Here is a 27,729-nt window from a genome sequence, read left to right as displayed (position 1 = left end):
GTGATCCCAAAGGAATGAGCAGACTTGGGGAATCCTCCAAGTGTCTCCAAGTGACTAATCTTGACTCTTGCCAGAAAAAGTCAACTTGGATTTCAGCTCTCACTCTGCTGGGTTCCTGCAACACTGGTGCTGAATGTTCAGGGGGGCACTCCTGCAAAAAACATAGGCTTCCTAAGTTCTTCCTAGGCCCTAGGTTACAGTCAAGAATGGAGAAAATTCTAGATCCCTTTAGTTCCAGGAAATATGCAACTGGGTTTAGAATGAGAATACCTGAGTTCCGTATACTATAGACTCCTTATTTGATTTCTTCATTTGATTCACAAACATTTAGGAATGCTTAATGTCTGTGCTAGGGCCTGGGGATTCAGAAATCAAAGAATCAGTCCTGTCTCTCAAAGAGCTTCAAATCTTGTTGGAAGATAGATTAGCAAATGGCTAAAATCCAGTGAGCTCAGTGAATGATAGAGGACACGAAGGGACACTGTGAGAACATTGAGGAGGGTCCTCCAAGTCCCCATGGAATGGTCGCAGAACAATTCCTGGAGGAGGAACATTTGATAGACGTTCTTAAATAACAATAACGTTTACCATGACTTTTAAATCTGATTGTAAAAAAGGTTACATTCTTATTGTAGAAGGTTTGGAAAATATACCAATGTATAAAAAGGAAAATAAGATTATTTGTAAACTCATGGACCAAAGAGAAATACTTTTATATATTTCCTTTGATGGAAGAAGTTTTTACATTATGAGGTATGGGGAAGCCATTTTGGCTTATACATGATTTCACTTAAACTTTATGCTAACTAGAACAGCCTATTTTGTGGCCAAACATGCATTGTACATCTGCTTTAATCATTAAAGAAAAGAGTACATTTAAAAAATCAAAATGGAGTAAGTGTGGCTCAGGCATCCTAAATGGAGTCTATTGTGGGTGACCATTGTGAATGTGATTTCAGATAGTTCCTACATCGTTAAGAACTTGAATTTTCTGAACTGTATCAGACTCAAGAACACCACCAGCCCCTCTCAAAACAGTATCTGCTAGGGACTTCCCTGGTGGTCCAGTGGTTAAGACTCCTCGCTTCCACTGCAGGCGGCACCGGTTCCATCCCTGGTCAGGGAACTAAGATCCAGCATGCCGTGCAACGTGGCTAAAAAACAAACAAACAAACAAAACAAACAAAAAACCCAGTATCTGCTAGCAGCTGCCAGCTGCAACCTCATGGTCTTAAGGTCTTCCTTTGTAACTGTGCAACCATTTGGGACGCCAACCAACCCTTACTTAATAAGCACCCTTACTTCTTGCCAGATCTAATTTTAATTCTCGACAAACAACTTATGTAATTTTGCAGTTTTTGCGTTTATAAGCCTCCTCATTTGTAGTCCAGTGGAACACAATTCAAGTGCTTCTTGAATCTGTGTCTCCTTTGGTATCATCCTCAGTTTGGCTCAAATACAACTATTTTTTATTCCTTTTATAGATTTTTTTGATTATTTCTGTCCATACTTTTTAGTCTTTTTATGCATATATATTACATATATAAATATAAATAAATAAATAAATATATAATTTGGGGATTTAGGTAGATTTATTTATTTATTTATTTTTGGCTGTGTTGGGTCTTCGTTGGGCACACAGGCTTTCTCTAGTTGCCGCAAGCAGGGGCTACTCTTCGTTGCAGTGCGCGGGCTTTTCACTGCAGTGGCTTCTCTTGTTGCGGAGCACAGGCTCTAGGCGCGCGGGCTTCAGTAGTTGTGGCACACGGGCTTAGTTGCTCCGCGGCATGTGGGATCTTCCCGGACCAGGACTTGAAGCCACGTCCCCCACATTGGCAGGCAGATTCTTAACCACTGCGCCACCAGGGAAGTCCAGGGAGGATTTTTTTTTTTTTTGAAAATTGAACCCAGAAGGGATTGTTGAATTTGATCCTTAAAGGGAATTCAGAAAAAGTTATTTGAGGCAATGGATCTGTCTCTCCCACCTTTCACCAAACTTGCTCACTAAAAAAGTGGGCAGCAAAGGAAAAGTTCCAGATGCAATCCAATAGGAAGAAAGAACTCCAAAGCTTTCTCTACTCCAACAGAGTACATCCAGTTTTCCTCAAAGAGTTGTCAGGCATCAGCCAGAATTGGCAAACAATAGCCATTGTGACAACTGCTATCAAATCCATTGGTGGGTTGGGTGGTAGTTATTTAGTGAAGAGCTAGGAAGTGCTGAAAATTGTTAAAAATAAGCAAATTCATTCTTTTTGCTTCTGATGTGAAATTCCTAAATTGTGACCACACTGATTATAAAATTATGTATTCTATTTTTGTCCCATAATACCATATCTTTATTACTTTGTATGTCATTAAATATCAAGAGCATGATTGTTCATTTACTCACTCATTTTTTTTTTTTTTCCCACTCAACAAGTAACTACAGTTGGCTGTCCATATCTGGGGGTTCCTCATCCTCAGATTCAACCAACCATGGATCGAAAATTTTCAGAAAAATGATTCCAGAAAGTTCCAAAAAACAAAACTTGAATTTGCCTTTTCTGGCAACTATTTACATTGCATTTACTTACTATTTACAACTATTTGCATGGTATTTACATTCTATTTGGTATTACAAGTAATCTAGAGATGATTTAAAGTATATCGGAGGATGTGTGTAGGTTATATGTGATACTGTACCATCTTATATAAGGGACTTGAGCATCCGTGGATTTTGGTATGGGGGGAGTTTCTGGAACCAGTACCCACAAGGGTACCAAGGGAAAACTGTATTCAATTACATTGTGGCTTCTCTACTCTCTTCTTTGGCCTGCTGGCCAGATTCTGAGGGCTCCCACGTCTTAGTGGCTGCAGCTCCACAAGATGGACAGGACTTCCAAAGTCCTGGGTTTCCAAAGCATTGTATTAATGGTTTGAATCATAGTTGTAGCAAAAGGAAACTTTATTCACCAATTACGGAGCTCTAGTAAGGAGTCACAGCAGTCCTCCATGGCAGTTCAGTTGAGAACTACCAATTTACAGTTGCCTGGTCAAGACTTTTTGCTGGCAACCCCCAAAACAAAACAAAACAGCAAACCCCCAAGTGTGGCTTTACTAGTACACCCTAAATAGGGAAATACAATTTATTAAACATTTCCCATATTTTTCAAACATTTAGGTTGTTACCAATTTTTTACTGTCATAAATAATAATTATATATAAAAGAACTACTTTTGAATAAACATCTTTGCCCATGTTTATTTTCTTAGGATAGATTCCTATCAGGGACTGTCCTTTTTGTTTGTTTGTTTATGGGGATCTTAAAGGACCAGTAAGGGTTAGCCACATTCTGTGGGTGGGCAGATAGGAGGGAAAAGCATGTGCCACGGCATGGAATTGTGAGGTATTGTGTCTATTCCAGGAATTGCCTCAGTTCTGCATGGGGGGAGTGCAAAGTCCCTTAGGGCCTCAGATGGGGATGAGTCTCAAGAGGAGGTGCCTTTCTCCAGGGCACCTGGGATACTCTGCTTGTTATTGAAGCAAACTTCGGTCTGCTCGCCAGTGTACAGTAAAGTCAATCTACTGACCCCAGGTTGTGGCGAAGGAAAGTGCAGCGTTTATTGTAGGTGCCAGACAAGAAGTCCTGGGCAGCTAATTCTCAAAAACCTGAACTCCCCCATGGGTTTCAGGGAAGCATTTTTATTATTTTTTACTTTTTAAAATTAATTTTTATTGGAGTATAGTTGCTTTACAATGTTGTGTTAGCCTGCTGTACGGCAAAGTGAATCAGCTACATGTATACAAATATCCCCTCGTTTTTTGGATTTCCTTCCCATTTTGGTCACCACAGAGCATTGAATAGAGTTCCCTGAGCTACACAGTAGGTTTTCATTAGTTATCTATTTTATACAAAGTATCAATAGTGTATATATGTCAATCCCAATCTCCCAATTCATCCCACCCCCTCTTCCCCCCTTGGTGTCCATATGTTTGTTCTCTATGTCTGCGTCTCTGTTTCTGCTTTGCAAATAAGATCATCTATACCATTTTTCTAGATTCCACATATGTACATTAATATACGATATTTGTTTTTCTCTTTCTGACTTACTTCACTCTGTATGACAGTCTCTAGGTCCAACCGTGTCTCTACAAATGACCCAATTTCGTTCCTTTTTATGGCTGAGTAATATTCCATTGTATATATGTACCACATCTTCTTTATCCATTCCTCTGTTGATGGACATTTAGGTTGGGGAAGCATCTTTAAAGGCAAGGTGAGGGAGGGGAGTCGCAGGGTGTGTGATCAGCTTGTGCACAATTCTCTGATTGATTGGTGGTGAAGTAGCAGGGCTGTGTCACAGGGGTTAACATTATCAATCCTCAGGCTCCAGTAGCTCTGGGGGCTACAGTGCTTATGGTCATCAAGTAGTTAACTTCTTCCATTTGGTGGGGGTTTTAGCATCTGTAAAACAACTCAGGAAGTGTGCATCAGATACTCTTATCTGTATACTTCAGATAAGAACTAAAGATTCTGTGACTGCCATATGGCCGATTTACTGTTTAAATTCTTATAAGTTCTCCTGGCCCAACTGCTATTTTTGCCACTACATGTTCACATCCTCTCAGTCATTAACTCTTGAGCCAGGCTTTTGTGACTCAGGGGCGGCCTGGGAGACTACAGCTTTTCTACAAAAAGGAGGCAGGCAGAGGACAAGGTGGTGAGGGGTCTGTCCCAGGAAAGTTCTATAGGGTCCTGCTCTGTTACATGCTAAAGAATTTGGAGTTCATTTCTGAAGGTGACAAGGAGCCACCGAAGAATGTTAAAGGAGGAGTGAGTGACTCTCCCACTTACCAGCTGCGTGGCTCTGGGAAAGCCATTTCACCACTGTGAACCTGAGTCTCCTAATGGGTAAAATAGGGATAGACGCCTGTCGTCTGGGCTGATGACAAAGAATGAACTGGCTCATGACCATGAGGCATCCAGCTCAGCCCTGGTAAGCAGCAGCTTCTGGGCAGCAGATCAGATTCTGTGTGATCCCTCCCCGCAGAGAAGAAGCTTTAAGGAGGCCAAGCAGGTCTGTTCTGTGGCCCAGGGTCCCTGGTGTGGGATTTGTGGGTGAACACCTTTGAGCAGACTTCCTTCTAGGGCACTGGGAGGACTCCTTTGAGGCTGTGCTTGCTGTGCTAACTTATCTCTTGGAGCAGCAGAAGCTGAAACCTTTCTTTTTTTAACACAGGAGAACTCTTAGCTTGGGGTTGGAAACCATCTGCTTTCTTCTATTGGTGAGCTGCAAATTCTAATGATTATAATCTATTAAATATTTACAGAGCACCTATTAATACCTGGAATCTTCTGGCTACTGGAGATATGTCAGGGACCAAGACAGACAAATTTCTGCCCTCATAGGCCTTTCATTCTAGCAGGAAAGGCAAATAAAATACAAGTAAAATGAAACTAATATAAAATTTTGGGTAAGTTGTAATGAGTGCCTTGATGGGAAAAACAAGGATCTGAGTGAGATAAGAATCGAAGTAGAAAGTCAGGGAAGACTACACTGAAGAGGGGACATTGGAACTCAGACCTAGAGGAAGAAGAGGAACTAGGGTTGCAAATAAGGGAGGGACTAGGAGGAAGCTTTCTGGGTGGAGGGAAAAGCACATGCAGAGGCTGGGAGGTGGGGAGGGGCTTGGTCTGGGATGGGAATTGAAAACCACCAGTGTGCCTGCAGCAAGGGGAGCACGGGGGAGGGGGACTGGACATTCGGAGAGACAGTTTGGCTACATATCACAGGGGTTAAGAGCGCAGGCTTGGGGAGTGAATCATATTTTCTCTGACACTCATTAGCTATGTGATCTTGGACATGTCACCAACCTTTCCAAACCTCAGTTCTCTCATCTGGAAAATGGACTCAAAAGGAATACCTGCCTCCTAGAAATATTGTGGCTATAAATGAGTAAATACTTAGCAGAGTGCCTGGCACATAGTAAGTGTCCCACTCTTGTTAACTATAATTATTATTAATAAGTGGAGGGTGGGTTGGAGCCAGACAGACTTGTGTTGAAACCTGGCTCTGCTGCATGATTGCTTTGTGCCATGGGCAAGTAAGTCTCCGTGCCTTCTGTTTCCTCATCCATAAAATGGACTTCATATTCCTATCCTGGGTGGGGGTAGGTTATTATGGGGATTATATGAAGTGATTTATGTGCAGCCATCCTGAAGGTAGGAGCCAACCTCTCAAGGTCTTTTAATTATTTTAAAGTATTTTCCTGAATATATCGAGCCTCTTTTTAAACACTCAAAAAAGAGACAGACAAAACCTTAATGAGGGACTTCCCTGGTGGCACAGTGGTTAAGAATCTGCCTGCCAACGCAGGGGACACTGGTTCAAGCCCTGGTCTGGGAAGATCCCACGTGCCACGGAGCAACTAAGCCCGTGCACCAAACTACTGAAGCCCGCGCGCCTAGAGCCCGTCGTGCTCTGCAACAAGAGAAGCCACTGCAATGAGAAGCCTGTGCGCCGCAACGAAGAGTAGCCCCTGCTCGCCGCAGCTAGAGAAAGCCTGTGCGCAGCAACGAAGACCCAAAGCAGCCAAAAATAAATAAATTTATAAAAAAAAAACCTTAATGAAAATCAGTCACAAGTTTGCGGGTCCACTTATGTTATGGATTGGGGTAGCCGACAAAGAAAAACCTGGGAATTCTAGCCTTTCTCTTCCATCTTCTAGTCATACGGGACTCTGATTTTCCAGATCTCTTCAAAGGAGGAAGAAAAAAGGATGCTGTACCTTGAGTTAAGTAATCAGTCCAGAACAGAACACCAGCTTGTCTGGACCCCAAGAATGCTTGGAGTTGGGGGAGAACTCTGCAAGATAAGACCTGCCCATCATGGGCTGTAGTCTGCCAGTCTCATATGCAGTTACCTTTTCTTTATTAAAACTTGAGAGGAAGTGGTGTTCCAGACAGAAATTCTGTGGGCTGTATGAAAGGGAAAGTTATTTAAGCCCCAGATACTCTGTGTTCATGGATGATACTGGAATGTAGCTGAGGAGTTCTCAGACCCACAGAAATGTGACTCCATGGGGCCCTGGTGACACAAACCCCTTGTGAAAAGCTGGCCACTTAGTATGAACTGGTGCCTCAACAGTATTAGCCAGCAAGTAGCTCTGGGGGTTCCAGGCAATCCTGTTTGGGGGCTGGAAGCTAGTGAGGCACCGGGGAAATGTAAGCTTGGTGGAGATTTGTGCTAGGAGAGGGTGTGTCCTTGCTTCCTAGCTAATGCTGTGGGACCCTCTGGTGGCTGCAGAGTGCGTAGCTCTGCAGTTGGGTTTGCTTTCTCCTGACTGGGCCTGGCAGCATATGGAGCAGGAAGCCTTGTTGAGAAACCCGAGGGTTGAAGCTGGTGCTGGGAAGTGTACAGAGCTGTCCTGAGATGGAGGCTGTGATTTAGGTGGGAACCCTGCCCCAGTGGCTCATTCCTTTGGTAGCATTTCTCAGGGCTTGAACAGTGGGAACAGTAATGCTCTGTGTACATGATGAAAAAAAAAAAAAAGCATGAAAATAGAGACATTAGGTTGAACTAGCGTTTGGTGCTATATAGATAAAAGCCTCAATTGGGACATAGAATTCAACCAGTTTTATTGGTTGCCTTTTAAGCGCATTCATTCTAACAGTTTTGAGCACAGATATTCTGAAAACCCAAGTGCCTGGATATTGGAGGATATACTTGCTGGTAATTAATGGGGGGCATCTTTGAGGTCTATACTGGTCATGTCATATAAAAAGAAAAATGTAGTCCAGGTCTCCCTTATTAAAAATTAACATAATAATTTCATAGTCTACAAAGCTCTGTCTCATGTGTTATTTTATTTGTTCCTTATAATCACCCCAAGAAGTATTTTAGATAGATTAAAATTATGATTATTGTAATTTATTGTGGTTTACATATATTATTTCTAAGTCTCATAAAATCCCTGTAAGACAGATGCTAAGTGTGTTTTCAGATGAGGAAGGGAAGCTCAGAGAGTTTAAATAATAACTTACCTAAGGGCATCTGTATGGCCCTATTAGAACCCAGATAAGCCTACTGTTAAAGCCTCCCTATTGCCACCACCCCCCTCTGCTTTTTTTTGGGTAGAGCAGCAACAGGACAGCTGCTTGGGAATGTAGCCATAATCTAGGCAGGAACATGGGAATATTCCCAAATAGCTCTAATAGGAGGTAGTGTGTATGGCCAGTGTTGCCTGGGTGTAGACAGTAAGACCAGCAAGAATTTAGAAGAGCAGGCTTCCTTTGCTGGGATCCTTAAGCATAACTTCACGGGAGATAAGATTTGAAGAGAGCCTTGAACATTGGGTCTCTATCCCATTTGATAGGCATCGATGGGGCATGTGGAACAGGTGCTGAGAGGAGGACCATCCGGGGGAGGAGTAACATGAATAAAAACACAGAGGAGCGAATGTGCAGGACACGTTTAGAGAAGGAGCAAGTACAGCTAGAAAAAGGGTTAGGGTGAGGGATAAGGGCTAGATTATTGATGCTTTTGAGTTCCAGACTACAGATTTAAATTGTAGATACAGGCTTCCCTGGTGGCGCAGTGGTTGAAAATCTGCCTGCCAATGCAGGGGACACGGGTTCGAGCCCTGGTCTGGGGAGATCCCACATGCCGCGGAGCAACTAGGCCCGTGAGCCACAATTACTGAGCCTGTGCGTCCGGAGCCTGTGCACCGCAACAGGAGAGGCCACGATAGTGAGAGGCCCGCGCACCGCGATGAAGAGTGGCCCCCACTTGCCGCAATTGGAGAAAGCCCTCGCACAGAAATGAAGACCCAACACAGCCATAAATATAAAAGTAAATAAATTAATTAATTAATTAAAAAAAAATAAATTGTAGATACAACTAAACTGCAGAAGCCAGAACCACTGACTACCGGAGGTGGGAGAGAATGGGGGCCAGGAGATGATGGGGGTGAAGCTGGTGATGATACAGGCCTGCACTGGAATGGCGGTGGTAAGAGTAGACAGGAAGGTACAGATCTGAGAAAAATCTGCAGGAAGAGTCCTCAGGGCTGCCATTACTGAGCTGCAGGGCGTGAGGGAGAGGACGAGCACAGCTACCCAGAATTGTCCAGCCCGGGCACCTGGAGTATTGTGGTGCCTGCCCAACGCGGAGAGGAAACACTGGCTTCGGAAGGAAGGTGATAAAAATGCTGCCGGTGGGATTTCTAACTGGAAATGACCTGCTTTGTTAAGAGTGTGTAGACACAGGCTGTCCCAGTTGTCTGTTTCCCTGAGCACTGACCTTTGGCTACCTGTGCGTGTTTCATGGTCAGGCAGGGTCCTGGCAGGATTCCACTCCTGCAGAGTTCTTCCCAGCCAGGCTCATTCCACATCCCCTGGACCCCAACACCATTCACTAGCAGGCAGACAGTAGCCCCAGGAGCACTGCAGCCCTGCAATCTGCCATGGCAAGACACAGCCAACACATCAGCAGGCCAGAACAAGCCCTGGGAGCCCCCTGGGCCCTGGCCCTCTCTACCAACTGGCCAACACAGCCTGTGGGCCCCTCAACCAGTGGTCCTGGGACCCAGCCCCACCCACCAGCGGGCTGACAACAGCTTCAGGACCCCCAGGGCCCTGTAACCAGAGACCACTGGGCCCCAGCCTCAGCTACTAGCAGACCAACACCAGTTATGAGACACATTGGACTCTTCAGCCAGCCACCCCAGGATCTATCCCCACTCACCAATGGGCTAGCATCAGCTCTGGGACACCCTGGAAACTGTAGCCATCTGTGTCAGGAACCAGCCCTGCCTACCAGCAGGTCAACACTAGATCTGGGAACCCTGGCTTCACAACCGCCCACCCTAGAACCTGGCTCTGCTCACCAGTGTGCCAGCACTAGCCTTAGGACCCCCCTGGGGTTCTGCAGCTAGCTGCCTTGTGACCCAGCTTCATCAACCAGCAGCTGGCAGCCTCTGCACAAGGTGGGGCCTGGCAGCCAACTGGACAAGGGATGAGCCATGCCTACCAGACTGCCCACAGTAGTCAGCCACCACAGCAGGACCCACGCAGCCCACATAGGGGGTGCCCCTAGAGCATACAGCTCTGGTGACCAGAGGGGAGTATATTGCTGGACACATAGGACATCTCCTATAAAAAGCCACTTCTCCAAGGTTGGGAAATATAACCAACCTACCAGATACATAGAAATATAAACAACAAATTAGGCAAATGAGGCACCAGAAGAACATGTTTCAAACAAAGGAATATGATAAAATCCCAGAAAAGCTAAGTGAAGTAGAGATAGGTAATGTATTCAATAAAGAGTTCAAGGTAGTGATCATAAAGATAATCAAACAGCTTGGGAGAAGAATGGATGAATACAGTGAGAAGTTTTTAATAAAGAGAAAATATAAAGAAGAACTAAAGAGATGAAGAATATAATATCTGAAATTAAAAAAGTACACTAGAAGGAATCAACAGTAGATTAAACAATACAGAGGGATGGATCAGTGAGCTGGAAGACAGAATAGTGGAAATCACTGAAGCTGAGCAGAGAAAAGAAAAAAGAATAAAAAGAGATGAGGACAGTTTAAGAGACCTCTGAGACAATATCAAGTGTACTAACATTTATATTATAGGGGTCCTAGAAGGAGAAGAGAGAAAGGGGCAGAGAACATGTTTGAAGACATAATAGCTGAAAACTTCTGTAACCTGGGAAAAGAAACAGACACCTAGGTCCAGGAAGCACAGAGGGTCCCAAATAGGATCAACCCAAAGAGGACCATACCAAGACACATTGTAATTAAAATGGCAAAAATTAAAGAGAGAATATTAAAAGCAGCAACGGAGGGACTTCCACCACTTCTGGTGGTCCAGTGGTTGAGAATCCGTCTTGCAATGCAGGGGATACCGGTTTCATCCCTGGTCGGGGAACTAAGATCCCACATGCTGCGGGGCAACTAAGCCCACGCGCTACAACTACTGAGCCTGTGCGCTGCAACTGGAGAGAAGCCCGCGCACTGCAATGAAGAGCCTGCGCACCGCAATAAAAGATCCCGCGTGCTGCAACTAAGACCCGCCACAGCCAAAAAATAAATAAAAAATAAAATAAATAAAGCTTAAAAAAAAAAAAAGCAGCAAGGGAAAAGCAACAAGTTCCGTACATGGGAACTCCCATAAGGCTATCAGCTGACTTTTCAGCAGAAACTCTGCAGGTCAGAAGGGAGTGGCACAATATATTTAAAGTGATGAAAGGAAAAAACCTACAACAAGAATACTCCACCCAGCAAAGCTCTTGTTCAGGTTTGATGGAGAGATCAAAAGTTTTACAGACAAGTAAAAGATAAAAGAGTTGAGCAACACCAAACCAGCTTTACAAGAAATGTCAAAGGGGGACTTCCCTGGTGGCGCAGTGGGTAAGAATCTGCCTGCCAACGCAGGGGACACAGGTTCAAGCCCTGGTCCAGGAAGATCCCACATGCCGTGGAGCAACTAAGCCCGTGCGCCATAACTACTGAAGCCCACGTGCCTAGAGCCTGTGCTCTGCAACAATGAGAAGCCCATGCACTGCAACGAAGAGTAGTCCCTGCTCGCCACAACTAGAGAAAGCCCGCGTGCAGCAACGAAGATGCAACGCAGCCAAAAATAAATAAAATTAAATCTTTAAAAAAAAAAAGAAAAAAAAGAAATGTCAAAGGAATTGCTCTAAGCAAAAAAGAAAAGGTACAACTAGAAACATAGAAATTACGAAAGGAAAAAACTCATTGGAAAATACAAATATATAGAAAAAGTAGTAAACCAACCATGTATAAAGCTAGCAGGAAGGTTAAAAAACAAAAGTAGTAAAATCATCTATATCTGCAATAAATAGTTAAGGGATACACAAAACAAAAAGATATAAAATATGATGTCAAAAACAATAATCATGGGAAGAGGGAAGTAAAAATGCAGGGTTGTTAAAATGCATTTGAAATTAAGACATCAGCAACTTAGAATAATTATATATATATATATATACACACATATACGTATATATGTATATATATATAGACCTCATGGTAACCAGGTTCTACCATTCATTAGCTTTGAGACTTAGGGCCAGTTACCTAACCTCTCTGAATTTGTTTTTTCATCTTCAAAGTGAGGATAATAATAACCAATATTTGGAAAAGCCATTGCACTTTATTATACAAATCATTTTTGTATATTCATTCAGAAACGTACTGAGTGCCAACTATATGCCTGGCACTATCTAAATGCGAGGATATAGAAATATAGAAAATATAGAAAAATATAGAAAGACATAGTCTCTGTCTTCAGGAACCCCACTCTAGCAGGCCAGGCAGAAAAATAAAACATGTAAGGTGAAAAGTATTATGGTCAAAGTGCTTCTGATTGTTGGCTGGAGTGCAGAGAAGAGAGCAGAGATAGGGGAGCTGGGGAGGCTTCCTGGAGGGGGAGCCACTTGAGGCTAACCTGAAGGATGAGTAAGAGCCAGGTGAAGAAGGTGGGGGGATGAGGGAGTAAGGGAGAGGCATCCAGAGAACCACAGATGATTTGGAAGGTTTGGTGGGTACGTGGGATGTGTGGGTACCTGGGAGCTTGCAGGAGATCCAGACATAGAATCTGTGAAGGGCCAAATCACAAAGAGCTACTGGTGCTGAGTGAAGAAATCTGAACTTTATTTTGAATACTGTGAGGAACATTGAAAGCTTAATACTTTTTAAAAATAATTAATTAATTAATTAATTTTTGCTGCGCTGGGTCTTAGTTGCGGCATGTGGGATCTTCTTTGTGGCATGCAGGATCTTTAATTGTGGCATGTGGGATCCTTAGTTGTGGCATGCGGGATCTTTTAGTTGCGGCATGTGGGCTTCTTAGTTGCAGCATGCGGACTCTTAATTTCAGCATGCATGTGGGATCTAGTTCCCCGACCAGGGATTGAACTCAGGCCCCCTACATTGGGAGCATGGAGTCTTACCCACTGGACCACCAGGGAAGTCCCAAAAGCTTAATACTTATATACCTTTTTCTGATTATAAAAGTAAACGGTATCCATTGATAGAAAAATGAAAAATACAGAAACATATAAAGAACAAATGGAGCATCCAGAGATAACCATTGTTCATATTTTGGTAAATATACTTGATGAAGTTATATGTGTATGTCTGCTATATCCTGGCTACTTAAAATGTGGTTCATGGGCCAGCAGCAGCGGCATCACCTGGGAGCTTGTTAGAAATGCAGAATCTCAGGTTCCACCACAGACTCAGGGAATCAGAATCTGCAGCTGAAGTGGAACGAAGCTGCGTGGCAGTGTATTCTTAAGCGCCTCATTGGTAGTGAAGTAGTTGAGGGACAGGGCGAGTCACACTGGTCAGAGTAGGAAGGGAGGCTTCTTAGAAGACCCGAGACTTGAGGTAAGTTTTGTAGAATATGTGGTATTAGGCCAAATAGAGGGGAGGGAAACAACAAATGGATTAGTGGTCAAGATAGAGTTTGGAAGTGTTTTAGTCAGAGTTCTCCAGAGAAACATAACCAAGAGCATATATAGATACATATAGAAGGAAATTTATTGTATCAATTGGCTCATGAGGTGATGGAGGACGAGAAGTCCCATGATATGCTGTCTGCAAGCTGGAGATCCCGGAAAGCTGGTGCGATAATGTAGTCCAAGTCCAAAGGCCCAAGAATTCGGAGGGCAGATGTTGCCAGTCCCCACCTGAGTCTGAAAGCCAGAAAACCAGGAGTGTCGAAGTCCGAGAGCAGGAGAAGGTGGATGTCTCAGCTTAGAGAGGGCAAATTCGCCCTTCCTCTGTCTTCTGGTCTATTCAGGCTCTCAAGGGATCTGATGCTGCCCACCCACATGGGGAGGACCTCTTGCTTTACTCAGTCCACCAATTCAAATGCTAATCTCTTCCAGAAACACCCTCACGACACACCCAGAAATCATATTTTTTCAGCTATCTGGGCATCCCTTTTGCCCAATCAAGCTGGCACATAAAATTAACCATCATGAGGAGTCAGGCAGACTTGGCCTTGCCTTTTATTTGCTGTGAGACCTGGAAAAAGTTCTCAGTCTCTCTGTGCCTTAGTGTCTTACTCTATAAAATAGGCATTAATAATTGTGCTTATATTATAGGATTGTTGAGGAATACTTGTTAAGATATAATATATGTAAAGCTCTTAGACACACAGTAAGTACTTAATAAGTTTTAGCTATTAGAATTATTACTATTTTTTTTAAAATTTTTATTTATTTATTTATTTATCCATCTATGGCTGTGTTGGGTCTTCGCCTCCGCGCGAGGGCCCCCTCCAGCCGCGGCAAGCGGGGGCCACCCTTCATCGCGGTGCGCGGGCCTCCCACCACCGCGGCCTCTCCCGTTGCGGAGCACAGGCTCCAGACGCGCAGGCTCAGTAGTTGTGGCTCATGGGCCCAATTGCTCCGCGGCACGCGGGATCCTCCCAGACCAGGGCCTGAACCCGCGTCCCCCGCATCGGCAGGCAGACGCCCAACCACTGCGCCACCAGGGAAGCCCTAGAATTATTACTATTAATGCCAACAATAAGGGTACAACATTTAGGACATGGAAGACAATAAAGTTAAGTTGAATCATGTCAAATTGAATTCCATGTGAAGGAAGAAACAGCAAAGGTGCAGAGGTAATCTATTTGTTGTTCCCCTCCCCTCTATTTGGCCTAATTTCACATGTTCTACAAAATTTACCTGCAAGCTGGAGATCCTGGAAAGCTGGTGTGATAATGTAGTCTCAGTCCAAAGGCCCGAGAATTTGGAGGGCAGATGGTGCAGGTTCAAACTAGGTTGAAGAGCTTATTATTGTTAAGAGTGCAGAAATTGTACTTCCCTGGTGGTGCAGTGGTTAAGAATCCACCTGCCAATGCGGGGGACACAGGTTCGAGCCCTGGTCCAGGAAGATTCCACATGCTGCGGAGCAACTAAGCCCGTGCACCACAACTACTGAGCCTGTGCTCTAGAGCCCACGAGCCGCAACTACTGAAGCCCGCATGCTTAGAGCCTGTGCTCCGCAACAAGAGAAGCCACTGTGATGAGAAGCCCGCGCACCACAACGAAGAGTAGCCCCCGCTCGCCGCAACTAGAGAAAGCCTGCGCGCAGCAAAGAAGACCCAACACAGCCAAGAATAAATAAATAAATTTATTAAAAAAAAAAAAAGAATGCAGACATATAGGCCAGCAAGGAGTGCTAGTTGAAGTGTGACTGGTTATGACTTTCATTGATGGGAGAAACTAGGGACATAAGAGGAGAAGGTCAAAGACTGAGTTTGAGTCTTAAGGTACAGGAAGAAGAGTGGGCAAAGGAAACAAAAAGGATGAGAGGCTGCTAAAAGGAAGAAGGGATCCTTGAAGAAAGGTCTGGTGCAGGAAATGCACTAGATGATCTAGGAACATCTTATACCAGGAAGAAGGAAGTTATCAAAGACTACTAGGGTCATGTCATAGGAACTTAGGCCCCAACTCAAAGGACCTCCCACTGGCCAAACATGAGACAATATGAGTATTGATAAGGAAAATAACAGAAACATATTTAATATGCTTAAATCTATGAGTTAATAATGTTACTAAATAATGACAGCAAAACGATCCCATTGCTCACTTTTTTTTTTTGGCCACGCTGTGTGGCATGTGGGGTCTTAGTTCCCAGACCAGGGATCGAACCTGCGTCCCCTGCATTGGAGGCATGGAGTCTTAACCACTGAACTGCCAGGGAAGTCCCCCATTGGTCACTCTTAGAGGATGCTAGGTAATGATTCTGACACCAACTACTGTGTGTGTGTTTTTTTCCCCACACCACCAAGCAATTCTCTGACACCAGCTGGGTGTCCTACGATTTAACTCAATTCTGACACTATCTACCTGGAGATAGGGTCAGATCCACACGTTAAGGGCTCAGTCCTTTCCCTCCCCTCACTTCAGAGCCAATTGAAAGTCCAGGTTGTCACCTGTGCTTCTGACCGACTGGCTATACTTTGGAGGTTCCCATGACCTCCTTCTTGGGTTCCGTCACTTTGTTACAGTGGCTCACAGAACTCAGAGAAACATTTTATTTATTAGATTACTGGTTACATAAAGAATATAACTGAGGAACAGCCAGGTGGAAGAGATGCATAGGGCAAGGCTTGCGGGAAGGGGCTCAGAGTTTCCACGTCCCCTCAGAGCGCTCCCCTCTCTCCTTGTCTCCATGTGTTCACCAACCCAGAAGTTCTCCAAACCCCATCCTTTTGGGTTTTTATGGAGACTTCATTACATAGGCATGATTGATTAAATCATTGGCCATTGCTGATTGAACTCAATATCTAGTTCCTCTCCCCTCCCCAGAAGTCAGCAGGGTGAGAACAAAAGTTTCAACCATCCATTCAGGAGGTTTAATGGTGATGAAATGAGGAGAGGGTTGCTAGCATTTATGAAGCAACCTCTGCTGCCTAGGTGATGTTAATGTACACCTTCTCCAACTTCCACATTTGGTTTTCTTCCTCTGTCAGAAGTTAATCTCTTTGTAGACTGGACTTACAACGTTCCTGAGTTCTCTTTGTTTTGATTCCTACCAGAAGTTCTGGCGACTCCATGCATCATGTTTAAGATAATGTTGACACTAAGTCGCTGTGAGGATGAAATATGAATCTGGCGACAGCAACATTTCTCTCTGCGTGGGTTGCAGTTTCAGCCGAGAGAGGTGCGGCGAGGGCCCAGGATTACCGTTGTTCCTCTCCGCCCTCGCTGCCTGTTCTCACAGGGTGCTTCAGTCACTGAGAGCCAGTTCCCAGCCAGTGCAGACTTGTCTTTCCCTCTCAGAGTCTTCTTTCTTGACTGTGGCCATCCAGGAATGTTTTCACTGGTGACTGGGGGAGATTAGAGAGAGCAGAGAAACAAAGCGTGAATGATCAATCTTGCTGTACAGGTGTGGTCCTCCTTGTCTCTCTGCCCAAATTCCCAAACCATCTCTCACCAGGTTCGTGGAGAGTACAACAGGGTTGTTGTGAGGTGGCCGGGTGCAGTGAGTCAGCGAGGTCTTCCTGAGGTCTCGCGGGCAGGGACAGATCCTCCCCGTCGTCACCCCAGCAGGGCCAGGAATTGTTGGTGCAACGTCCAGCTTCATGATCCTTTATATATTTGCATGACTATATATTTCATGTATAGACTCTCTATTTGCTTCTCTTTTGTTTTCCTACTTCATGTATCCCTGTTCTTGTTTTATGTGTCTTACTTCCTGCCTTTATTTATTTGAACATTTTAAACATACTCATGTTAAAGTCCTTTCCAGATTGCTCTCTCTCGTTACTTGGGTGCAAAGTCTCTCATCTTTTGCATATACTGATAGTCTCTCATGTGCAGTGTAATGTTTGTAATGTTTGCAGCCTATTTTAGCAGGATTTGTCTTCTGTGGAAATCCTGCAAATGCCTGGGGTGTCTCTATGAGGTGGTTTGCATTTGCCTAGGGTTTTATTGTGTTTACTGCTCTGGAGCACTTTTAAGGCAGTTTCTTAGCCTGGAGATTCTGTACAAAGCAGCAGTGTGTGTTTGAGCCCCATGCCTCCAGGAAGCACATGTGCAGCATTTTGACTTCTCTCAGATAACTTTGTTCCCCCTATGGCTTATTCTGAGTCTTGTCTGGGGTGGTGGGCTGAGTTTTTCAGTCTTCATCACTGATAGGGCAACTCTTTAGTGGTTTGTCTCCTTTAGCTAAGAGCTCCTGTTCTGCAGCCTAGGTTCACATGACCTCAATTCTGGCATAATTACAACTGTGGGTTCGTTTTTTGCTTTTGGCATCTGGATATTTCTCTTTCTGAATTTTGAACTAAGTATTTAAACTTATTTTGGGAGGGGGGTGTTCCATTTTATCCAGCATTATTTGCAGTAGGAAGGGGCTTGCTGTATTTGCTCCATCCTCAATCTTGGCAGAAGTCCTAACATCATGGCCCAAACCTTCCTAAAAAGGGTTGGATCTTTGCTTGATTTTTTTTTCTGTTTTTTTTAAATTCTACATTCGATCTGGCAATGGTTTTTTGGATGTGACACCAGGAACACAGGCAGTAAAAGAAAAATAGATACATTCACAATTAAAACTTTATCAAGATTAAAAACTTTCGTGCATCAAAGGACACTATCAATAGAGTGAAAAAGCAACCCACAGAATGGGAGAAAATATTTGCAAATCATGTATCTGATAAGGGATTAATATCCAGAATATATAAAGAACTTCTACAACTCAATAAAAAACCACACAACCCAATTATAAAATGGACAAATTTACCAAATTGTATACATAAATTATGTGCAGTTTTTTTATACCAATTATACCTCAGTAAAGTGGGGAAAAAATGGGCAAAGTACTCGAATAGATATTTTTCCAATCGAGATATATAAGTGACTAATAAGTACATGAAAAGCTGCTCAACATCACTAATTACTAGGGAAATGCAAATAAAAATAATGAGATACCATTTCATGCCTGTTAAGTTGAATATTATCCAAAACACAGAAAATAACGTGTTGGTGAGGATGTGAAGAAATTGGACATTGCTTGTACATTGCTGATGGGAATGTAAAATGGTGTAGCTGCTGTGGAAAATGGCATGGTGGTTCCTAAAAAATTAAACATAGAATTTCCATATGATACAGCAATTCCACTTCCGGGTGTATAATCCAGAAGAATTGAATGCAGGGACTCTAATGGATATTTGTACACCCATGTTTATAGTAGCATTATTCTCAATAACCAAAAGGTGGAAGCAATCCAAGTGTCCATTGGTGGGTGAATGGATAAACAAAGTGTAATGTATACATACAATGGACATACAATGGAGTATTATTCGGCCTTAAAAAGGAAGGAAATTCTGACATGTGCCGCTACATGGATGAACCTTGAGGACATTATGCTAAGTGAAATAAGCCAGTTACAAAAAAACAAATATTGTATGATTCCACTTGTATGAGGTACCTGCAGTAGTGAAATTCACAGAGACAGAAAGTAGAATGTTTGTAGCCAGGGATGGGAGTAGAGGGGAGTGGGGAGTACAAAATTTCCGTCGTGGAAGAAAAAGTTCTGGAGATGAATAGTGGTGATGGTCGCACCACAATATGAATGTACTTAATGCTTCTGAATTGTATACTTAAAAATGGTTAAAATGTTAAATTTCATGTTATGTAAATTTAACCACAAAAAAAATTTAATAAATTAAGGATATATACTAAAAAATATTTGCATTAGCGTTGGCACTTTATCCTCTGCTTCTCTCTCTGACAGGAGTAACTCTGTGGTAGGGAAATAATGATCTCACCTTTCTACGATGTGATGGATATTCTCTTTGCCCCTCCATATCCACTTTCTATGCTTCTCTGCCCTTCTCAGCTTTCCAGTTGGCTTGTCCCATGGGACGCACTGGCAGGAGATCATGAAGATGGGAAGAGAGAGAAATCGGTATTTATTCCCCTGGCTCCCTCCTGCTGCCTGTGGTCTGACAGTGGCTGTATTTCTATGAACAAGGCCACAGCATCTGTGGGGACCCCTCTCCCTTGCCTATGGTTCTTGCTAGCTTCCAGTAACTGCTCCTTGGTTTGCCCAGTCAGGACTAGTGGTGGTAACAGCTTCCTAATTTTGCTAGTCCCTGGTGCTTTGACGTCCCTTGTGTTTCTCTTATCCCTGAGCACAACTTTGTAATAGTCTCTTCAATAAACTTTCTTCAGTGACCCTGGTGAGTGTGCACGTGTTTCCTGTGGGAACCCTGACTGATATGCGTAGTGTCCCAAGTCTGATTTTATAGCACTATCTACTTTTTCAGACCCACTATATGCCGGGCACCACGCTAGGTACTAGTGATACAGTGATGCATTTAACTAGATCCCTTTTCCTGAGTTCAAAGTCAAGTCTGGGAAGACATCACAGTTGCAATACAGAGTGATAAGTGCTGTAACAGAGGTGAGAACAGAGTGCTGTGGAGGCACAGAATAAGGGGAGATGACACTTGTGCTGCTCTATAGAGTAGGAAAAGGTGGGAAAGGGGCGAAGGGCTTTCAGGGCAGCAAGAAGAGATTATGAAGGGACAGAGGCACAGCACTTAGTTATCAGCTCAGGAGTGTTTGGCAAGTCTAGAGAGAAGTGGAAATGAGGCTGGAGAAGGGGTTAGGGACACATCATGAAGGCCCTTGGGTGCCCAAAGATAACTGTGGATTTCATCTTGCTTATTAAGAGGAATCAATGCTTGGTTTTAACCAAGGGAGTGACATCATCAAGTTTGCCTTTAAAAACTCTTTGGTCACAGGGTGGAGAAAGGAGTGGAAGAGATCAAGCTGGGGCAGGCAGAAGAATAAGAGTTTATTGGGAAATGGTAGAGACTGTCTTTTCTGAAGGGTAGGGACCAGTAGCTGGCTGGTTAACTTAAAAAATCAGTTAAAATGGGTATTCATCAAAATATTCGAAATATTTAAACTTAAAACGTGTACATTTTGCTATACTGCCTTTTTTTTTTTTAATTTTATTTATTTATTTATTTTTTGGCTGTGTTGGGTCTTCGTTTCTGTGCAAGGGCTTCCTCCAGCTGCAGCAAGCGGGAGCCACTCTTCATCGCGGTGCGCGGGCCTCTCACTATCGCGGCCTCTCCTGCTGCGGAGCACAGGCTCCAGACGCGCAGGCTCAGTAGTTGTGGCTCACGGGCTTAGTTGCTCCGCAGCATGTGGGATCTTCCCAGACCAGGGCTCGAACTCGTGTCCCCTGCATTGGCAGGCAGACTCTCAACCACTGCGCCACCAGGGAAGCCCCTATACTGCCTTTCTTGCATAAATCACACTCAGATTTTCAGTTCCTTTTTTTAAAAAAAAGTTTATTATTTATGTATTTATTTGGCTGCACTGGGTCTTAGTTGCTGCACAAGGGATCTTCCTTGCAGCATGTGGGATCTTTTTTTTTTTAAGTTGCGACATGCAGGATCTTTAGCTGTGGCATGTGAACTCCCAGTTGCAGCATGTGGGATCTAGTTCCCTGACCAGGGATCAAACCTGGGCCCCCTGCATTGGGGACATGGAGTCTTAGCCACTGGACCACCAGGGTGAAGTCCCAGTTCCTTTAAGTGGAGGAATTTAAAGATACTTGTGAGGCAATCTGAGTGAAAGATGCTTCTAGATTTTTATGAGGTTTTTCACATTTGTTTACAGTTGTTTCAGCTACACCTACATCAACCACAGTTATCTTCAGTGAATTTCTCTAATCAAGTTTTTGCAAAGAATTCAATTTGGCTTTCAGAAAGACAACAACTATCTTTTTGCACTCATAGTTCTTTATTCATTTATTGTTCCCCCCACTAGAAGGTAACCTCAGTGAAGGCAGGACCTTGTCTGTCTTGCTGACTGTATCTTCAAAGCCTATGACAGTGCCTGTAGTAGGGGTGTATAGATGTTTAATGAGTGAACAATAAGTGACGTCTCTCCATCAGTCTGAGTAATTTAGATGATTATGTTGGTATCATTAGTCATGATTATGTATACACCCAAGATGCATTTTTACTGTTTACTTTGCAACTTCTGGTAACTGTTTCCATCAATCTAATTTATATTCCTCCCAGTCATCTCCCTCCCTTGTACAAATTTACTGACTCTCCAGTGTGTGCTTCAAAGAACAGTATTGTTTTATTACTACCAGCAGGAGTGGCCTGCATGGGGTGGTGGGTGCACTGGGCTCAGGGTATGTGTGGGCTGTGAGGGGTGGATGATAATTGGGAGGCTGAAGGAAAGGGAGTGGGGCTGGAGGCCAGGCCCAAAGGCTCCTCCGATTTACTTGTGGGAAGAGGCACACTTCTTAATAAAGGAGTCATGGCAAGCTAGGGCCAGGCCGCCAATAAGATTAAGAAATTCTTGGAAATCTAGCTGTCCATCACAGTCGAGGTCCAGCTTCTTCATCATGCGGTCAAGGACACCAGGGTCCTTCTGGTTCTGCAAAGATAATAATAAAAATAATAATGATATTTATTAGTACCTTTATATTGTACTTTCTAAGATGCTTTCAAAAATGTTTCCACATTATATTCTTACAAGAGTGTGAGGTACCGGGTAGGGGTTATTAATATTCGCACTTTTCAGAGACAAAAACAGACTCAAACAGGTGAAGTGAGGGGCTTAAGCGGAAGACCTAGGACACGAACCCAGCTTTTCTAGCTCCTAGTCCAGGGTTCTTTCTGTGACCAGCAGGGGTTACTCGATTTTGTAAAAACAGTGGAAAACTTCTTCTAAGTGTTGCATGCAACTCCAATATACAAACTACATAAAAGCGGAGTGATTTGAGGTGGAAAGAGGATGCGGGCCCTGCCTAATCAGCCCCATCCTCCACTCATCCAAGCCCCCAGCACATACACAAACTTACATCCACTGGTTACATATGGCTACTTAATTAATTTAGAAAGTCAGTCCTTTAGTTGCTAGTGGCTACCATATCAGGTAGCGCATATATAGAACATTATTTCCATCACTACAGAAAGTTCTACAGAACACGGCTGCCCTAGAGGCTTTGGGATGGAGGAATAAAATTTGAAAACTCTTCTATTACTCCATTTACCATTTTGTAAGCCCCTCTCCTTAAATGAAAAAAATCACTGTTCCCTACCTATGTCAGTGCAGTTTGATAACTTTGATCTTTAGAACACACTTTATTCAAAGAAGAGGAGAACAGAAGGTCCTTTAATAGTCATTCAGAGCTCACTCAGCCCTAGGGGCTCAGCTGCTGTCCTTCACTCCTAGCCATTCTGCCAGGGTCTTGTTTCATGCTGTGGGTGGCCTTGGGGTGGGGGCAGGGACCAATACCTTTGTGAAGGCACCCAGCTCTGTATTCATGAAGATAAGGAACTCGGCCTTGGAGAGTTTGCAGTTGTCACCGTCCCTTCCAGCATGCTTTTGGAAAACAGCAATCAGAGACTCGATGCACCGTTCAGTCTCTGTAGGGCTGGATGTTTTTGCCTTTGGAAAAAAAAAAAATTCAGGGTTCAGACAAGGGCAAGATATCAAAAGCTGGGTGCTAGGGAAAACTCCAGAGGATCTCGTCTCTTCATTTTGGGTCAAGCAGTTTCCTGAAAGACTTGGTCATTGTTTACGGGGATAAGGGGCCCAAGACAACCACAGAAAGTCACATTCGGTGGGCTTCCTCCCCACATCTCCTCACATGTTTATTCCAGGTGAAAATTAGTGAGGGTAAATATGGAGCATGCTGGTGTGTTTGAAAGCAGTAGACTGCCTAGATGAGCGTGAGGTGACAGGGTTTACTGATATTTTTAGAACGTGTGGGTAAATATATGTATAACTATATATCCACAAATCCATATGCATACCAAGCATTGTCTATAGATTAAAAAATTCCCTATTTTCCAAGGGTATATAGAGGCTACTGTGATAAATGAAATGGCATTTCTTTTTAAAGGAATACTGAATTCCCAGGACTCATACATTTTCTAGAAGAAAACTAAAAGCATAGTTATTATTGTGTATGGGGTAGGTCTGAGAATTTTTTGGATGTTGGAAAGCAGCTTTCATATTTGAGAGTTAGAACCCCTTAATTTTACACGTGAGGAAACAGGCATGAGAAGGGAACTGACATGGCAGAGCTACTTCTACAATCTCAGCCTCCAGGTTGCTTTCTGCAGCCCTTGGCCTTTGCTCCTTCTACTCCCAGATGCCACTAATTCTGACAGAAAAGGCTGGTGGAACTTCTCTGGTCACTTCACACCAGGAAGGTTGATATGGGGGCTCTTAGGTTGCCGCTCACACAGCTCCCATCGCATCTACGGAGCTGAACCACAGCTGTGGTTGCACTAGAAGGAGCACAAGGTTCATATCCTGTTCTGGGCTCTGCTTTCCTTACAACAGAAGTCTTCAAGGAAATTCTGTCATGCTGAGTCTGCCCCTCATTCCAGCCAGCACCTGGGCCCCAGACGTGAGGAACTCGTGGGCTCCCCCTGGTGGATAAGAGGGGGAACTGCAGACTTTCTGGGAAACTTGCAGGGCCACACCCTTCCTCCAAAGCTTTCTCTCTGAACATTAACAATGTCCACATTGGATGATGACATTCGCAATGTAGCACTTAGCCCGTTAATTTGTTCTTGGGATGAACTTCCTGGAGCCCAGAGCTGGAGGCTTTCAGGCCCCATAATTAATATGTTAAGGATTGATGTGAGCCCTGTTATTGATCTGAGCTCTTAGCTGCACAGCTGCCAGTCTCCTTCCCTCCTTCAGTCTCTCCAGGTGCTTTAACTGCCTAGCCAGGTGCCCCGTGCTCATTGCATCCGGAAGCATCTATAAAGCCCCTTCTGGAGATGGATTCTTCCTCAACGGTCACATTGTCAGAACTTTTTCTTTAGAAAAGTGTTGGTAGCTTCAGAGTTTTGGTGAGAAACAAAATACCACAGCCTAGAAACAGATGTGTTTGCACAACAGCTTTTCTTACCAGGACTGCAATCTCACAGTCTTACTAATGTGTCAGATTACAGGAACAAGGGCTTTGTGACCTTTTTCTAGACCTACAGATGTGTCCTCTGACTCTTCTTTGCGGAATTCAGACTGCTTTTTGATTTTCCAGTTTCAAAGTGGCTTTCTGCTTTTCCTTTTTCTCTCCTTAACGTCAATCTTGACAGATTTCTTTTTCCCCTTTAAAACTGTTGCTATCAGCCACATGGAGAAAATTAAAACCCCTGCATTTCTTCCCAGAGGTAATTTCCAGAGGAAAAGAAACACAATTATCAAATTACTTAAATGGAATTGCAAAATTTGTAGTGCTGGAGGGGCAGAGAGGCCCAGAGACAGGAAAGCTTTGGTCAAGTTGGAGCAGTGGCTGAAGGAGAAGAGGAGATCTCCTGCTTGGATGGAGGCCAGTGCTCCCCATCACTGCATCCTCAGAGTTGTATTTGATGGGAACAATGATAGGAAGGAGAAAACAGAATGATAAATGGGTGCTGTGAGAGAATTAAAAAAATGCATGCTAGGGACTTCCCTGGTGGCGCAGTGGTGAAGAATCCGCTTGCCAATGCAGGGGACACAGGTTCCAGCCCTGGTCGGGGAAGATCCCACATGCCGCGGAGCAACGAAGCCTGTGTGCCACAACTACTGAGCCTGCGCTCTAGAGCCCACGATCCACAACTACTGAGCCGGAATATTGCAACTACTGAAGCCCGCGCACCTAGAGCCCGTGCTCCGCAACAAGAGAAGCCACAGCAATGAGAAGCCCTCGCACTGCAACAAAGAGTAGCCCCCGCTCTCTGCAACTAGAGAAAGCCCGCGCGCAGCAGTGAAGATCCAACTCAGACAAAAATAATTTTTAAAAAATGCATGCTAAACACTCAACATTTGAGAAAGTTAAAAAAAAAAGTAACACCTGTAAAAACTCAAGCATTGCAGTTCTCATTCTTAACTAACATGCTCCCTTTCCTCCCAAGGAGCCCTGGTGGCATCCACCTTCCGCCGGGGCGGTCATTCCAGGTCTTCACCGCTTGGTGGTCCTGGGTCTGCCTTTTCAAGGTTCCATGTGAGACTGATTCCTCGCTGTTGCACGGAAAGGAGAAAGAGCAGTCGGGGGTACAGACTGGCAGACTAAAGCAGGGGTTGGCAAACGTGTTTTGTAAAGGGCCAGATGGTATAAGTTTTAGGCCAGTGCGGCTCATATGGTCTCTGTCACTCTGCTTTTGTAGCAGGGCAGCAACCACACAGAAAACTCACGAATGGGCGTAGCCGTGCGCCAGTAAAACTTTATGAACACTTAAGTTTGAGTTTCAAATAATTTTCACGTGTTACAAAGTATTATTCTTCCTTTAACTTTCTTTCAACTATTTAAATATGTAAAATCCGTTCGTAGCTCGTGGGCGAACAGAACCCCGATTTGGCCCTTGGGCGGAAGTTTGCAGACCTCCCTTCACGAAGGAGAGGCCAAGGAAGAGGCAGATTTTGGAGGTGGATTAATGGAAAAGATAGAGTTCAAAATGGGGATGGCAGGAGCTGAGAGAAGAAAAACAGGAGACGGGGTGAGCGCCTAACAAGATGGTGGGCTAAGGGGAAAAAGAAAGGAGGAGGGGGCTTCCGGGCGCCGGGCTCCTCCCACATTCCTGGCCGCCGCTCGGCTAGCTGGGACCCGCTTCAGTTTCAGTCTCTGCGTCTTGGCCGTTTGCGGCTCGTTTACTGAAACTCTGATTTCCCCTAGGGCTCAGACCACTAGGTCTGAAACGTGCCCTTTCTGGTCTCTAGAACTGTACATAACTAGCGTCGCCGCGCAGAATTCCAGCCCCTGTCTTTAGGTCGTACCCCGGGCTCCGCGGACACCGGCGGCGAGGGGCGTCCCGCACCGGCCGGACACCCCCGCCCCCGTCCCGGCTGAGCGAGGGGTCGGGGCGGCTTCACCCCGTGCGGGGCTCCGGGCGGGGCGCGGCTCGCAGTGCATTTCCTCTATCCCAACCCTAGACCTTCGCCTGGAAAACGAACCTCCCGTTGCTACCCCTAGGCTATTACAGGTATAATTCAGGGCTCCTTCCATCCATCCGCTCTTTCCTAATTCCCTGCCATAGATTCATTCGTCCTGCTCTGTTTCCTGCCACGTCCACATAAAAATCAAAGACCAAGCCTGGTGAAAAGTATGCTGTTGCTTTTTTCTTTTCATGCAAGAGGAAGACAAAAAGCGCGGCTTACCATGTTCGGAGAGGAGCGAAGCACAGGGCTGCGAGCGAGGAGCGGCGAGGCGTGAACTAAGCGGCGGGCCGGGTCCGCTGCCTCCAGGGTCCGGCCCCACCCGGCTCCGCCCCGCGCGGCTTCCGCCTGACTCACGCGCCCCCTCCTCCGCTCCGCCCGCCGCCGCGCGGATCCGGACTGGTCGCCGTCGCCCTTCTTTGCCAAGCACACGGCTTCACCTTAAAACTCGCACAAAACCCATTGTCTTCGCTGAGCCCTAAAGAATCTCTTTCCCATGTCCCGTGAACCTTGAAGATTTTGGACTTTTCCGAATTGAAAGTTTTGCATAGCGGTCTTCTAGAAGTCTGTCCAAGTCCGTGGATCTTTTCCCTGTACAAGCTCACGAACTCTTTCTGGTCATTCATGTTAGACAGGCAGAAAGGTCCCTTTGAAAAACGTGCAACGTGGAGTGTGGGCTATAAGTTCCATAGAAACCAGGGCTGTCTCTTCTTTCACACTGGAGACGTTAACAGACTAAAAGGTAGTGATTTGTGCCAGCTGGAGCACCGTTGTCTCAGACTTCTCTCTAAACCGAAAAGTTAAAAAAACAAACAAAACAAAGCAAGACCCTAGACCCCAAAGAACTGCAACGGTACAGTACTACTGCAAACTACTGAACCCTGCAAGTAGGGCATTTATCTGTGTGCAGTTGGCAACGGAGTTGGGAGTTGTATGAAGAATCAGAAGCTCTGGGTTCTAATCCTGGATCTGTAATTACTTCATTGCAATACGTTTGGCAAAACCCCTCAGTCCTCTGAGCCTCCATTTCCTTACCTGTAAAAGTAGGTGCCCTTTCCTTTCCTACTTCACAAGATTGTTATGACTATCAGATAAAATGATGGCTTTGAGAGGGCTTCAAAAACGGGAATAGATGCAAAGGAAAGATAATGGGCTGCAGGGCATTGTGTAAACTGCTTCCTGGCATCCCCTCTGCTCCTGCAGCCTCAGCTGGTCACTTCTGAGCAGACCTTCATCTCTTCTCACCTACGCCAGACCCACATTTTCAGTTGTTCTTGAATCC

At 44.6% G+C, this 27,729-nt stretch overlaps 1 protein-coding gene, 1 long non-coding RNA gene and 1 pseudogene across 4 annotated transcripts in view; 1 reads left to right on the top strand and 2 right to left on the bottom strand.

Moving 5' to 3' along the window:
- Positions 1-27,729, top strand: part of LOC309607998 (late cornified envelope protein 2A-like) — a 366,173-nt pseudogene that overhangs the window by 80,332 nt on the left and 258,112 nt on the right. The window lies entirely within an intron of this gene.
- On the bottom strand, positions 16,056-19,368 carry LOC309608069. Its single transcript, XR_014232632.1, has 2 exons — positions 16,972-19,368; positions 16,056-16,864 (listed from the first exon to the last, which is right to left on the bottom strand). It is a non-coding gene; the product is annotated as an uncharacterized lncRNA (long non-coding RNA).
- On the bottom strand, positions 21,276-26,819 carry S100A11 (S100 calcium binding protein A11). 2 transcript variants are annotated; one of them, XM_082347258.1, is made up of 3 exons: positions 26,670-26,819; positions 22,812-22,964; positions 21,276-21,947 (listed from the first exon to the last, which is right to left on the bottom strand). In XM_082347258.1, the coding sequence occupies exons 1-3, from the start codon at positions 26,670-26,672 to the stop codon at positions 21,789-21,791; spliced, it is 315 nt and encodes a 104-aa protein (XP_082203384.1). In that variant the 5' UTR covers positions 26,673-26,819; the 3' UTR covers positions 21,276-21,788. The 2 variants fall into 2 exon arrangements, with proteins under 2 accessions (XP_082203384.1, XP_082203383.1); XM_082347257.1 differs by lacking the exon at positions 26,670-26,819 and adding an exon at positions 25,369-25,401.

Source organism: Balaenoptera borealis, assembly GCF_965194805.1.
Source record: "Balaenoptera borealis genome assembly, chromosome: 1".
Lineage (NCBI taxonomy): Eukaryota > Metazoa > Chordata > Mammalia > Artiodactyla > Balaenopteridae > Balaenoptera > Balaenoptera borealis.
The sequence above is the reverse complement of the archived record's forward strand: the minus strand, read 5'-3'. Positions and strand labels throughout refer to the sequence as shown.

Bases quoted from the DNA above. Each gene is read 5' to 3' on its own strand.
- S100A11 (XM_082347257.1), bottom strand. From the start codon at position 25,398: ATGAGAACTGCAATGCTTGAGTTTTTACAG. The intron at 22,965-25,368 runs GTGTTACTTTTT...TTTTTTCCAAAG, and splicing joins CAATGCTTGAGTTTTTACAG to GCAAAAACATCCAGCCCTAC. The intron at 21,948-22,811 runs GTATTGGTCCCT...TTATCTTTGCAG, and splicing joins AGCTGGGTGCCTTCACAAAG to AACCAGAAGGACCCTGGTGT.